The sequence below is a fragment of the Oncorhynchus mykiss genome, chromosome 8 (assembly GCF_057628025.1).
Source record: "Oncorhynchus mykiss isolate SJ-2025 chromosome 8, ASM5762802v1, whole genome shotgun sequence".
Lineage (NCBI taxonomy): Eukaryota > Metazoa > Chordata > Actinopteri > Salmoniformes > Salmonidae > Oncorhynchus > Oncorhynchus mykiss.
The window spans coordinates 25019792-25034144 of NC_143029.1; the positions used below are offsets into that span (position 1 = coordinate 25019792).

At 41.9% G+C, this 14353-nt stretch overlaps 3 protein-coding genes across 8 annotated transcripts in view; 2 read left to right on the forward strand and 1 right to left on the reverse strand.

Annotated features, from left to right (window-relative positions):
* LOC110529656 (nuclear receptor coactivator 1) overlaps positions 1 to 5467 on the reverse strand; it is a 100440-nt gene extending 94973 nt beyond the window's left edge. Inside the window, exon 1 of one of the 2 annotated variants that reach the window (XM_021612060.3) lies at positions 4946 to 5467. The gene's annotated coding sequence lies outside the window, so the exon portion shown is untranslated. Of the gene's footprint in view, positions 1 to 4772 lie in introns of both variants that reach the window. The other variant, XM_021612063.3, reaches the window with a different exon arrangement.
* Positions 5468 to 6224: 757 nt separating this feature from the next.
* rpl7l1 (ribosomal protein L7-like 1) lies at positions 6225 to 8653 on the forward strand. Its single transcript, NM_001160672.2, is given in 6 exon segments — positions 6225 to 6265; positions 6795 to 6903; positions 7020 to 7183; positions 7388 to 7525; positions 7680 to 7789; positions 7973 to 8653. Coding segments are annotated over 6 exon segments (750 nt in total). The 5' UTR covers positions 6225 to 6245; the 3' UTR covers positions 8182 to 8653.
* A 1221-nt stretch (positions 8654 to 9874) lies between these two features.
* Positions 9875 to 14353, forward strand: part of slc5a6a (solute carrier family 5 member 6a) — a 32677-nt gene continuing 28198 nt past the window's right edge. For 2 of the 5 annotated variants that reach the window (XM_036985105.2, XM_036985101.2), the window contains exon 1: positions 9875 to 10406. The gene's annotated coding sequence lies outside the window, so the exon portion shown is untranslated. Of the gene's footprint in view, positions 10918 to 14353 lie in introns of all 5 variants that reach the window. The other 3 variants (XM_036985102.2, XM_036985104.2, XM_090243007.1) reach the window with 3 other exon arrangements.

Genomic DNA, 14353 nt, shown 5'->3' on the forward strand with positions numbered 1-14353 from the left:
GTTATGGAAAACTAAATTCAATTCATTACAATGTGAATCTAAGACACTTGTATGTTTCTGTAAACTTATAGTTCTTGCATAAAACATGGTTGAACTTTAGACACTAGTATGACACAGCCCAGATGGGTCAGTGGCAGGTTATTTCAGGATTAAGTGCATGCAAAACTCATTCGTCGTAGTTTGTTTATGTCAAATATTTCTCTCTTGACCAATCTCTTCTTGTTTAACCTATCCAAGGCAGCCTACTCCAACTAACACACTAGTTTTAAAGTCAAAAATAAACAATGTGGATTAATGTGTAGACCTAGGGATATGTAGTCCATATGGCAGTCTAGCCCTGGAGAGGTGCAAGAGTTTAGCCATGACACCTCAAGTGACCAAAACAACCTAAAATGTAAAAACACATCAACCTCACTGACGTAACTGAACGCTAGCCAGTTAAAAAAAAACATGACTTAGAACATAGCAAAACAGTTTTAACTCCATCTTAATCATGCAGCTCCATATTCAAGGTCATGGGGGGGGCAATAATAAACCAATCTGGTTTCAGAGCTGGTCATGGGTGCACCTCAGCCACGCTCAAGGTCCTAAACGATATCTTAACCGCCATCGATAAGAAACATTACTGTGCAGCCGTATTCATTGATCTAGCCAAGGCACATCACCACATCCTCATCGGCAGACTCGACAGCCTAGGTTTCTCAAATTATTGCCTCGCCTGGTTCACCTACTACTTCTCTGATAGAGTTCAGTGTGTCAAATCGGAGGGTCTGCTGTCCGGACCTCTGGCAGTCTCTATGGGGATGCCACAGGGTTCAATTCTTGGACCGACTCTTCTCTGTATACATCAATGATGTCACTCTTGCTGCTGGTGAGTCTCTGATGCACCTCTACGCAGATGACACCATTCGGTATACTTCTGGCCCTTCTTTGGACACTGTGTTAACAACCCCCCAGGCAAGCTTCAATGCCATACAACTCTCCTTCCGTGGCCTCCAATTGCTCTTAAACACAAGTAAAACTAAATGCATGCTCTTCAACCAATCGCTGCCTGCACCTGCCCGCCTGTCCAACATCACTACTCTGGACGGCTCTGACTTAGAATACGTGGATAACTACAAATACCTAGGTGTCTGGTTAGACTTGTAAACTCTCCTTCCAGACCCACATCAAACATCTCCAAAGTTAAATCTAGAATTGGCTTCCTATTTCGCAACAAAGCATCCTTCACTCATGCTGCCAAACATACCCTTGTAAAACGGACCATCCTACCAATCCTCGACTTCGGCGATGTCATTTACAAAATAGCTTCCAATACACTACTCAACAAATTGGATGCAGTCTATCACAGTGCCATCCGTTTTGTCACCAAAGCCCCGTATACTACCCACCATTGCGACCTGTACGCTCACGTTGGCTGGCCCTCGCTTCATACTCGTCGCCAAACCCACTGGCTCCATGTCATCTACAAGACCCTGCTAGGTAAAGTCCCCCCTTATCTCAGCTCGCTGGTCACCATAGCATCACCCACCTGTAGCACACGGTCCAGCAGGTATATCTCTCTGGTCACCCCCAAAACCAATTCTTTCTTTGGCCGCCTCTCCTTCCAGTTCTCTGCTGCCAATAACTGGAACGAACTACAAAAATCTCTGAAACTGGAACCACTTATCTCCCTCACTAGCTTTAAGCACCAACTGTCACAGCAGCTCACAGATTATTGCACCTGTACATAGCCCACCTATAATTTAGCCAAAACAACTACCTCTTTCCCTACTGTATTTATTTATTTTGCTCCTTTGCACCCCATTATTTGTATTTCTACTTTGCACATTCTTCCACTGCAAATCTACCATTCCAGTGTTTTACTTGCTATATTGTATTTACTTTGCCACCATGGCCTTTTTTTGCCTTTACCTCCCTTATCTCACCTCATTTGCTCACATCGTATATAGACTTGTTTATACTGTATTATTGACTGTGTTTGTTTTACTCCATGTGTAACTCTGTGTCGTTGTATGTGTCGAACTGCTTTGCTTTATCTTGGCCAGGTCGCAATTGTAAATGAGAAGTTGTTCTCCACTTGCCTACCTGGTTAAATAAAGGTGAAAAAATACAAATAAATACAAAAATAACTACTTTAACCTCAGCCTGAGGCGACAGTTGTGGGGGAATACTCTCTGAGAAATCAGCAACCAAAAATATCCAACAGGTACAGAGAACACAAGACAGGCACCGTTATGCGATAGCAGCCAATAGCCTAAAGCTCATCCCTCCATTGTGAGGAAATATTATATAACTGACAGGCCATACATTGATCCCCATCTGGGGAGCTGAACAAAAACCCACACTGAACCGGTTACAACATCCTGTACTTTAAACTTTGGGGTTGAGACTTTCACTACCGTTTCTCAAATCTGTTAAAATGACTCCTGAGGGCACGGATCCAGTCAGCAGATGCTACTGTAGTAGAGAAAAGTCATCCCCCCCCCCCCCCCTCACCACAACAAGTTGAAGGGAGGGCCATGTGAGTCAGTCACACTGCCTGCCAAACCCCAGCCAAGCAGCTCCCTCCCACAGCTCAGTCCCACTGTACAAACTGTTGTCTCAGTTCTCTTCCTAGCGTGCCCCGATAAGAAATGGGACACTGGGATCTGGTTCCTCAGCTTGCTCTGTGAGTGTGCCACAATGCTCTCTTCCTTCGTTCTCTCTCTCGCTCCCTATATTTCCTTCCCTACCCCCACAAATTCACAGTCTGCTGCACAAGCTTTCTTTCCAGGGAGAGGAGAATGTAGGTCAGCTTTCTGACGGCTGGGGAGGCACAGCTGAGCGCCCCACTCCGTTCCTTTCACTCGCCAACACACACCCACAAATCTGATCACCCTCACAAGGGTTTGGATCATGCATCAATGGTACCATTTAATCATAAAGGCCAATTTTCACTATAATATATCTCAACTTCTTAGGCTATTACATTCACTTGATATTGTCATCTACAATATGAACCACTTTGCTAAATGCACACCTGAAATCCTTAGCCTACTGCATGTGCCTCAGGGTTAAAAAAAACAAATGACTCACTAAGCTTGTGAAAAGGAATGCTTTAAACATGACAACGCTGAAAAGGCTGTTGAGAATGGTTGCGCTTTTAGGCAAATCTTAAAATATCTGGACTGACATAGCTCCCCCAACATCCTCTCCCCCTTTATGAGCATACTGTAATATCAAATGCTCCTACAGGTCAAAATAATGTCACAAAAAAGTGTTAATTAAACAGTCAGTTTCACAACTGAATGCATCCCGCATGTAACCCAACCCCTCTGAATCAGAGAGGTGGGGGCTGCCTTAATCGTCACCATCGGCACCCAGGGAGCAGTTGCTGTGAGGGTTAACTGCTTTGCTTAAGGGCAGAACGGCAGATTTGTCCACCTTGCCGGCTCTGGGATTCGAACAAGAAACCTTTTGGTTACTCTAACCATGACCATCTTCCTCCTCTTTGCAACACAGGAAAACACAATAACTGTGTCCAACAGTCATATCTCCCTCTACTGATGAATGCTCAAATCAATGCATCTGCTACTATATTGGAATGTTCCTGGTTACACAAGGGTGTGGATTCTTGCTTCATATTGTTCATTTCACAAACACCCCGCCATCATAATTCTTCCAGTGTGATACATATCTTACTTTCCCTTTGCATGCAGAAAGAAAATCAGCAAGGGAGAAGAAACAGTATTAACATGTGATTAAGTTGGGAAAACTGGTCAAATATCAACTTTTTGTTCCGGAACTTGATAGTTGTGCAAAAGCTGATAGCAAATACAAAATGCTTGTGAAGTGATTATTAACTTTGACCTGCATTGTTGAGGCCTGATTGCATTGACTTCCGTCCTTGAGGTCTAGGCTCGTAGCCTATAGCCTACGCACAATACACGTTTCGTTAGGCCTAGTCTACTTGCACTGCACTAACAACCAAAACGCACATAAAGAAACAAGAATTTAAATGGATTCATAAATACTCCCCCACAAAGCTAATATCAATTCAAAAAAAGTACAATGCTGTAAAGTGCAATAAAATACCTAAAAGTTGTCGACTAACATGACTACTGGTGTTTGAACCGAACGAAATGCCTCACTCACAGGTGGTGCGGCCAACGCAATAATTGCATAATTGAGCCTCACCCTCCATTCCAATCACGCAATTGGTGCAAACCTATCAATCAATTTATCGTCGTCATAAATGTATCCCTAATTGATTACCTAACTAGACCGAAAAATATGCCCAATTCAACTGGCACAGGTGGCTAGCAAAACATTTTAATGTTCTAGCCTGGTCCTGAACAAGATACAATACAATTTTGATTAACCAAAGAGGGTTAGTTGCACTAATGAAAACAATGAATTGTATCGCTAGAATATAGCCGTCTTGCAAACAAAAGGCACGTGCTCTACTAAATAATGAGTGACTGCCAAAATGCACACATCCACTAGTTCAAGAAGGATTAAAATGCCTTAATCAAAAGATCTGCAGCGGATGTTTAGATCCTCAAACAAATCAACTTGTTTGCAATCTCACAATTTAACATGTTATAACAAATACATTGCTGTAATTGAATGTGATATTGATTGGCTGGCTAATGTTCTCTGGGTAACTTGTCCACGTTTTATCCTCCGCTACTAGTTACTAGCTCGCCATCAGCGGCCAAATAGGGTATTTTAGTCCAAACTATTTTGCTGCAATTTTGCAAGGTGTTGTGCTTAGTTAGCTAACTTACCCTTTTGTCAGGCCCCTTATAAGTTGATTGGTGATTCTCTTCTGTATTTACTCGATTTCAATGCAATCTAGCTATCAGAGTTGTCACGTTAGATGCACAATTACTATGCATTAAGTGGCTAATTTAATGTAAATATTTGTCAGCTAAAGCCGTGAGCTAGCCTACCAGCTAACCTTAGTTCGGTTGCCTTGATTTTCTGATCCGCCGCTCCGTAAGTCTCTTCCACACGCTATGGACAATGTGATCTGGTGCTGTAGTTTGGCACTGGTAAGGGAAAAGTTGGTTGGTGGCTAAACGTCAGCTGTTGACAAACAAACCTGCGATTAAAAAAAAATAAAAAAATCACTATTGAAACTAGCGAGATTAGCAACGCTAGCTAATTCAAAGCCAGTTTCAAAACCAATTCGATGTGTTCAACTATACTCCATGTCTCTCCTTAAATTAAGTTATTCCGAAATAGAACTTGCGTTTGTTTTGAAATTGTCATTCACGGTTAACTAATATTTTAATTGTCGCGTTGGTCTCTATACTCCGCCATTTTCAACATCTCCCTACGCAAACAGTTTAGCTCGTGCACGTACAATGACAGAAGTTCAGTACGATGCTCGTTCATGGGGAGAGGGCAAAGAAGCAAGCAGTGCTTTGCCTCGGTCTGCCCAGTGTGCTGTAACTACTTGCAATATCACCATATATCTGAAAAGCGGTTGCACGGAACAGGCTCTTATGAATGCTTTATTTTTCAAGAATGCGTATTGAAGGCTATCTCGGAAATCAAGTTCACATAGCTAGTTAGTGGGATAGCCTTGTATTAGTGGTACTGGCACCAGTATAGAGATGTTTGCACCAGTGTGAGAGAAAATGGTCTGTTTTACCAAGAAGTCAGGGTCCACAGTTCAAAGAACACATTTTACTATTCATACACATCACAGGCTGCTGAGACGGGGACAGCTGATAATAATGGCTGGAATGGAATGATATCAAACACATGGAAACCATATGGCCTCAATGGCCAGCACAGCCAGAAGAGGAATGGCCATCCCTCGGAGCCTGGTTCCTCTCTAGGTTTAATCCTAGGTTCCTGCCTTTCTAGGGAGTTTTTCCTAGCCACTATGCTTCTACGTCTGCATTGCTTGCTGTTTGGGGTTTTAAGGCTGGATTTCTGTATAAGCACTCTGTGACATCTGCTGATGTAAAAAGGGCTTTATAAATTAATTTGTTCCATCCATTACTATGAGCCTGTCCTCCCCAGTTAAGGTGCCACCAGCCACCTGTGATAAACATTCTCACGTAGGAAATATATTCAAGACTGAATGCACAAAATATATATATTTTTTTTTTTTTTGAGGAAGAGAGCAGTTATTGTTTTTCGCACTCCACTCCACAAGGTGGCAGATTGAGCAAGGGCTGGGGAGTCTTTGATGACGTCATTTGTCTGCGCCGGCACACGTTTTCACTCACACGTCGGGATTCGTAATGGCAGAGCAGGAGTCTGAGTACGTATTTGTTTACATGTTGATCTAAGTCCATCCTTTGCTACATTTATAATTTTCCAAAAATGTCTATAGCATAAATGTGAAATTAGACTAACAGGATTCCGTCAAGCCATGTATTTGTATGATTTGTCTGAAAGATGCTCATTACAGAGAGCTAGATAATTGCGTATGTTTCACATAGGCATGATATTCCATTAGCCGTAACGCAACGCCAACTTAAATAATTACATTTTAATGTTTCGACACAAGTAACACGAAACAAAATCTGCTATCAAATAATTATGTAATGTGACCAGAATGCCAGAGCTAAATTTGTGTTATTTGGTTTGCCTGCAAAGGTAATTTATAATAACCAAGTTTGCTAGCTACTGTTAGCTGGGTAACTTCATTTCACTCATGAATCAGATCCGTGTCATGGTTTTTGGTGCAGATGGATATGGGAATAATCTTGTCGATAGTTCTGTGGACTTTGTCCTTATCTCACTGTATTCTCTGTATGATATGAGTGTTTATTAAATGTTGTGCTTAGAGTGAAGAGGGTGATAAAGTTGGTTCCTGAGAACCTTCTGAAGAAGAGGAAAGCATACCAAGCCATCAAAGCCACTGAGGCCAAACGTGCACTTCTTGAGAAGAGAAAGGTAACACACTGGAGGGGTCAATATTTTACCATGGTGGCCTTTTAATCACTTACCTATGATTGTTTTGATTTGTATAAAGTTGTAGGCCATCAACAAGTGTAAATGTATCCATTCAGGTATCTAAAGGGAAACCCTTGAAGTTCAAGCGCTTGGAGGACTTCCTGAAGGATAGCCATAGAAAGCATCGCGATGAGACCCGTATCAGGAGAGCAGGTCACAGACCAGCTCCAGCCATGCCCCCTGCAAAGAACAGACTGGCCTTCGCTGTCCGCATCAGAGAGTGAGTGACTGAAATCTGTAGTAACATGATGTGATTCTAAAAGTGGTGCAAATAAAGCTTAGCAAATCTTGCCTGACTATTCTATACTCACAGTAAGTGGCTATGCAGTCACAATCATCTAGAAATGCAGTATTCCATCAGCTCCTCTTTAGTGGTCAGGCTGAATACTGGAGTAATATTTTAATCTGTTCTCTCTCTGTGCAGGATCAAAGGAGTCAGTCCCAGAGTTCAGAAGGTAATCCAGATGTTACGCCTGAGAAAGATCTTCAGCGGTGCCTTTGTCAAAGTTAACAAGACTTCTATGGCCATGTTGAAAATGGTTGAGCCCTATGTAGCATGGGGGTAAGTGAGAATGGGGGTCAGACTTTGGGGACCTAGGGACTCATTTGAACAGCAAATCTACTTCATGTATTGAGATGAATCCACCCTGACGTGTGGAATCAACTAGTTGGACAATGTATTGTAATAACAATGGCAAATTATTTAAATTTAACAGGTTTCCCAATTTGAAGTCAGTTCGTGAGTTGATCTTGAAAAGAGGACAGGCCAAGATTGACAAGCGAAGGGTCGCTCTCACAGACAACACACTCATTGAGCAGCATATGGGTGAGGATCACAATTTATAATGTGTATTTTTTTATCAGCGTGTGGAGTTACAAGTCTTGTATATGCATGTCAAAATAGTAGTGTAGCAAAGTTGTCCTGCAGATCATTTACCACCGTGATTTTCATTGAGATACATATTCATTACAATGTTTACATCATACCTCTCCATACCTCTCCTCTCAGGCAAGTATGGTATCATCTGTCTGGAGGACTTGATCCATGAGATCTACTCTGTGGGGAAGAACTTCCGGGTGGTCAGCAACTTCATATGGCCGTTCAAGCTGTCTGTGGCTCGACACGCTGCCAGGGACAAGGCAGGTCTTCTGAAGGACATAGGCAACCCAGGACCCAGAGGGACGGACATAAACTCGATAATCAGGCAGCTCAACTGAGGCTGCACGAGACACTTTCACGTCAGACCTTTTCTTGGGGCCAATGATGAACTTTTTTCTTTCGTCATAGCCTACTCATTCGTTGTTCTTTAATTCCTTCCTTTAATATCAATACTCTGAATTACCCGGTCTGGCATGAGGAAAGAGATCCCTTACAGATTCATAAGGATTTAATTCATCTTAGGACCCCAGGGTCCCAGCTGGCAGAATTCATATTGGACCTGATCAGAATTGAACGCCTAGTCAGACAGTGCCTTTCTGGACTATGTTGTGATTAGACGGCAGTAATTTACCCTCCCTTTTTTGAAAAATTAGTATTCTCAATATGTTGCCACCTCTGTAGTTGCAATAAGGCCATTCTATGGAGATGCTAATTATATCACTACTTACTTTGCCCCTGTGGTGTTCAGAGGGATGTCATTATGCTTACTATGTATGTGAGATTACAATATGTTTATGAAATAATAAACTGAAACAGGAACTTGTTTTGTACTTTGGGGTGCATCAAATGTTGCCACATGATTTGTAATGTCAAAAAAGTCTAGCAATGACAAACTGAAGCAAATATTTTCTTGAGGCCAGTCTGCAGGATTAAAAGGAGTCAGTCCCAGAGTTCAGAAGGTGATACAGATGTTAAGACTGAGAAAGTGTACATGGTTAGGCCTGATGTGATTGGCCATTGCCTGTCCAATCACTTAGCACCAAGTGTAGTAATTGAGAGGGTGTCTGCTATTTCTGTAGCAGTTGCATTAGTGTATATCGTTTTTTCCCTCAAAGGTTTTCCTGCCACTGGCTCTGCAGAATAACAATCAATTTAGCTAGATGTGACTCATCTAGCCCAGTGGAGGGGGAGAGACCTGGGAAACTGCAACCCAGGGTGCTGCAATGGAGGGACACGACACAAGCTAATTGTGGCAGCAACATTTATACTGAACAAAAATATAAACAACATGCAACAATTTTATGGAGTTACAGTTCATATAAGGAAATCAGTCAATTGAAATAAATAAATGTTTCCTAAATCTATGAATTTCACGTGACTAGGCAGTCGGTGGGTCTGGGGGGAGCCAGGCCCAGCCAATCAGGATGAGTTTTTTCCACAAAAGGGCTTTATTATAGACAGATACACTCCTCAGTTTCATTAGCTGTCCGGGTGGCTGGTCTCAAAACAATCCCGCAGGTGAAGAAGCTGGATGTGGAGGTCCTGGGCTGACGTGGTTACACATGGTCTGGTTGTGAGGCCGGTTGGACGTACTGCCAAATTCTCTAAAATGATGCAGGAGGCAGCTTATGGAAGAGAAAGGGTCATTAAATTATCTGGCAACAGCTCTGGTGGACATTTCTTTGATCAGCATGCCAATTGCACTCCTTCAAAACATGAGACATCTATGGCATTGTGTTGTGTGACAAAACTGCATCTTTTAGTGGCCTTTTGTTGTTGACAGCACAATGTGCACCTATGTAAGGATAATGATATTTAATCAGCTTCTTGATATGCCACACCTGTCAGGTGGATGGATTATTTTGGCAAACAGCAAAGGGGGGTGGGTTACACATCAATCCAGCTGGTTTGCATCACATCAGGGTGTTCTGGTCCGATATTTGCATATCAAAGGGGCAGGGTAATCAATCAATGTCTGAGAAATGAAGATTGCATCACACATTGGGCAAAATGACAGACAAATCAGTCTGTGCAACACTGTCTGGCGTGATGTACAGTGCCGATGCTGGACTAAAATAAATGTATATATATTTGGTGAATTCCTGTGTGTCCTGTATGATCCATGATTTTTAAGGTAAACCGCCAAATAAGCCTTCCCTGCTATTATTCAAGATGATGCACATAATTTGTGACGGAAGACTATTATTAGCAGTAATAGCCGCATGTTAGCAGTGTGTGAAGAAAGCGAGCTGTCAAGGAAAATGGGCGGTTCGTATCGCGAGCATGACCTCGGTCTCCTCCATAGTTAGCCGAATGAAAAGAGACGCACGCGTCTGATCACGGTGAGATGTTAATTTACTCCCTTCGAATCAGCAAAGTACAAGAAAATAGAAGCCGATGTGTGTTGATTTGACATTTAACAAGCCATTGGGATCATGACACGCTCTTGAATCTACATTAGTACATTGCCATTGGTTCAATGTAACCTCACGCGGTAGCTTTGCTGATGAACCGCAGCACGGCGAGGTGAACATTCGCTTCGTGGAAGGAGGACCACGCGGACGTAAGCTCATTAATTATATAGTTTGTTAGCATACTAGCGAGGCAGAAGGTGTTTTGCTGTCATTGATATTTATTTGTATTGATTGAAATACAGCTTGCTTGTTAGTTAGCAAGCTAATGTAACACATTTAGCCAGCGAGTGCTATGTAAAAATCGCTGATGACGGTGTTGTCTATCATTTATCTAAACATTCATTGTTTCAAATGATGAACCCAGCGTTTCGGTTGCTAACATTTAACTTTAAAAAAAATTGTAACATTGTACACTGATCAAAAATAAACGCAACATGCGACAATTTTTAATATTTGACTGGGTTACATGTCATATAGGGAAATAAATCAATTGAAATAAATTCATTAGGCCCTAATCTATCGATTTCACATGACTGGGAATACAGCTATGCATCTGTTGGTCACATATACACACCCCTACTTTTTTTAAGGTACAGGTTCAGAAAACCAGTCAGTATGGTGTGACAACCTGGGCCGGTCCTTGCAGTTCTGCCACCCTAGGTAAGACGAAAAAATGCTGCCCTCTGTAAAACTAGAATAGTCCCAGTAAGCAAAAGGATGTTGAAAATATATATATTTTCCAGATGTTGAAGTTAGGTTCAATTTAGGTTCTGAATGAAAGGTGAAAATAGGTATTTTCCAGATGTTATGTATTTTCAGGATGTTAAAATGAGGCACCTTTTCTGGTTCTGAATTAAATATGTAATTTATGGATGTCTATATTTGGGCTAAATCAAGTCTGGACAAAATCTGAACCAAACATAAACGTCTATCATTGGTTCAGATTTGGTACGGACTGGATCAAAAACCAGTGGATGTGGAAATCAAGGCTGCTCTGGGCTGTGCCAAATAAAGGTGTAGGCCCGTGTAACAGTATAACTTTAGACCGTCCCCTCGCCCATACCCGTGCGCGAACCAGGGACCCTCTGCACACATCAACAGTCACCCACGAAGCATCGTTACCCATCGCTCCACAAAAGCCGCGACCCTTGCAGAGCAAGGGGAACCACTACTTCAAGGTCTCAGAGCAAGTGATGTCACCGATTGAAACGCTATTTAGCGCGCACCACCGCTAACTAGCTAGCCGTTTCACATCCGTTACACATCCACAGGTACACCTCCAAATGACTCAAATGATGTCAATTAGCCATTACAACAAAAAAAAAACATTACATAATTTTCTGTAATTTTCCAAGCTGTTTAAAAGCACGGTCAACTTAATGTATGTAAAATTCTGACCCACTGGAATTGTGATACAGTGAAATAATCTCTATAAATAATTGTTGTAAGAATTACTTGTATCATGCACAAAGTAGATGTCCTAACCGACTTGCTAAGACTATAGTTTTTTAACAAGAAATTTGTGGAGTGGTTGAAAGGTGAGTTTTAAGGACTCCAACCTAAGTGTATGTAAACTTCCGACTTCAATTGTAAGTAGCTAGCCAGCACGTTAGCATAGCAAGCAACGCTATGGGATTGCAAAGGAGTTACCATAACTCTCGTCAAACACTTTTTTAAATTCTAAATTAGCTAGCTGGCATTTGAGGCGTGTTTACTGTACATGCTAGGTATATTTCCTCCAACGTTATAATGAAAACGTGTCTCTTCTTCCCAAAACACAAGTTTGCTGGAAACTTGTGGGAGGAGTGCTGATGATGTCGCCCGCTGTATGCACTTTCAGTAGCCTGATTGCTTCCAGACTAAGGAGAAATCCGCACACAATGCGTCCCTGACCACCACCTGAAGTGGTCAGACCGATCTCAACACAATCAGACCACAAGGCGTCTTTTGTGTGTCTAGACCCGTCGATTCAATGCGAGCCTCGTTTTCTGATAGCAGAACTCGCATGTAAGTGTCAAGTGTACACACAACCTTAGTGACCATTTATTGTCCCCAACACAAAGTGCACCTGTGTAATGATCATGCTGTTTAAGCAGCTCCTTGATATGCCACATCTGTCAGGTGGATAGATTAACTTGGCAAAGGAGAAATGCTCACTAACAGGGATATAAGCAAACTTGTGCCCAAAATTTGACAGAAATATGTTTTTTGTGCGCATGGAAAGGTCTGGAATCTTTTATTTCAGCTCATAAAACATGGGATCAACACTTTTTACATGCTGTGTTTTATATTTTTGTTCAGTATATTTTGAGTGTTATTTGCAACCTTTGCATTTCTGTAGTGTTTTATTTATCAAGCTCTTATGGTCAGGTTACAACGTTCCAAATCTCTAGACTGATTCCATGTTTCAAGGTTCACCTGTCAAACAACAGCACGTGCCATCCTAGACGATTTGATTTCAATGGGTGCCCAACCATTTCAGAGGCCACATTCTTTCTAGCCATCGACCAGAAGAATTGTGTAGATCAGGACTCCCCAACTGGCGGCCCCGCAGGTGGGCCAAATTGGCCCCCAAGTTTTCTGTGCAAAGAAAAAACAGTTGGAGAGAGAGAGAATGTGTTTAATTTTCATTGTTGGACATAAAAATACAATTTTAAAAAACAACAGGAAATCAGCTCCAAGCATTTTAATTTAGGAAATCTGTTCCCAAGTATTCCCACGCATAATAGATAGAGGACGTGATCATGTACTAATGTAAGCAAGGTTTGAAATGATTGTTTTAGTCAAATATATCTGTTTGGGCTTCTTCTTGTCTACAAATTACTGCAGTATTACACATTTCTTTACTACAAATTATTTGTAATTATGTTCTGGCCTCCCAACTATCCCCTCAATAAAAAATCGGCGAGCGGCTGAATCTAGTTGATGATTGCTGGTGTAGATAATTATTGACTAGCGTATCTTTCTCATTCTTCCACTAGCTTTATTGATTTGTCACCTTTCACCATGTGATAGTGTAATGAAATTATCATGGCTCATGGCCACCTTATCACGGAACTCCTTCAGTAGATAAAAACCCTCAACTCTTTTGGAAAGCTAATAACCTTCATTTTGAACCTTAGAACTAAAACGAACTTCAGGATTTGTGCTACACAAATCTTTGCCAACTGTGGTTATAGTGACAGCTCACCGCTACTATATCTCACACACTGATTCAGAATATTTGTATTTGTATACCCCTCCCAGTCTTACCATAACCCCTCCTCAAACACACATGCTGTACTTTGTCAGAGCAGCATTCATGGGACTCAATCGTTCATCTTATTCAGGGAGGGTTTAATGACTACTCAGATTCTTGACCTTTTGGGCAGCCGTTATAAACTGTCTGAGGCACATGCTGGTGTGAACGGGTTTACCACTGTATGCCATGACTAGGTGAGGAGCATGCGTCAAGGTAAGTCTTGAGATGCTACCTTGAGAAGACTCGGTGCCTGTAGAGGTGTACGGTATGTTTCTTACAATTTGAGACTGATTTGTCTGTACAACTGAACGGTTGTCTCTGTTGGAGATTACTTGACCTGACCCAAAACATTTGTTCTCCTGAAATTAAAAATGTTTGAACGTATGTCTAAACGGTTAATTACATAGGCCTATCTTCTAATCTTTCCTATGGTGTATACTAGCACTAAACAGGTCTGATACTGCAGGGTATTGTCGATTTCAGCTGCATCCCTTCCCATTATTATGTTCTACTCCCCCTGCCAATATTGAAGGTAAAATGGATTTATATTTTACACAAATTACACTGAAGGGGGTTACGTCAAAGCAGGGCAGGCTGCGTTTCCCAAGAGCATGTACAATGTTCGGCCCAGTTGCCAGGCAACAGTGGCTTTCTATCCTGGTCTTCAACGTGTGAAAGCGGCACTGATGTCTGTCTAGATGTCCTTCCTTCCCATGCCCTCTCTTGACGCATCCTAAAACCAGGCCTTTGGATTGGGGATAGTCAGAGTCATTAGTACTACTGTAGCTAAATGGTTTTACATCGTCAGACTCTTAAGACATCACATAGGCCTACATCGTGATTGCATTCTAACTT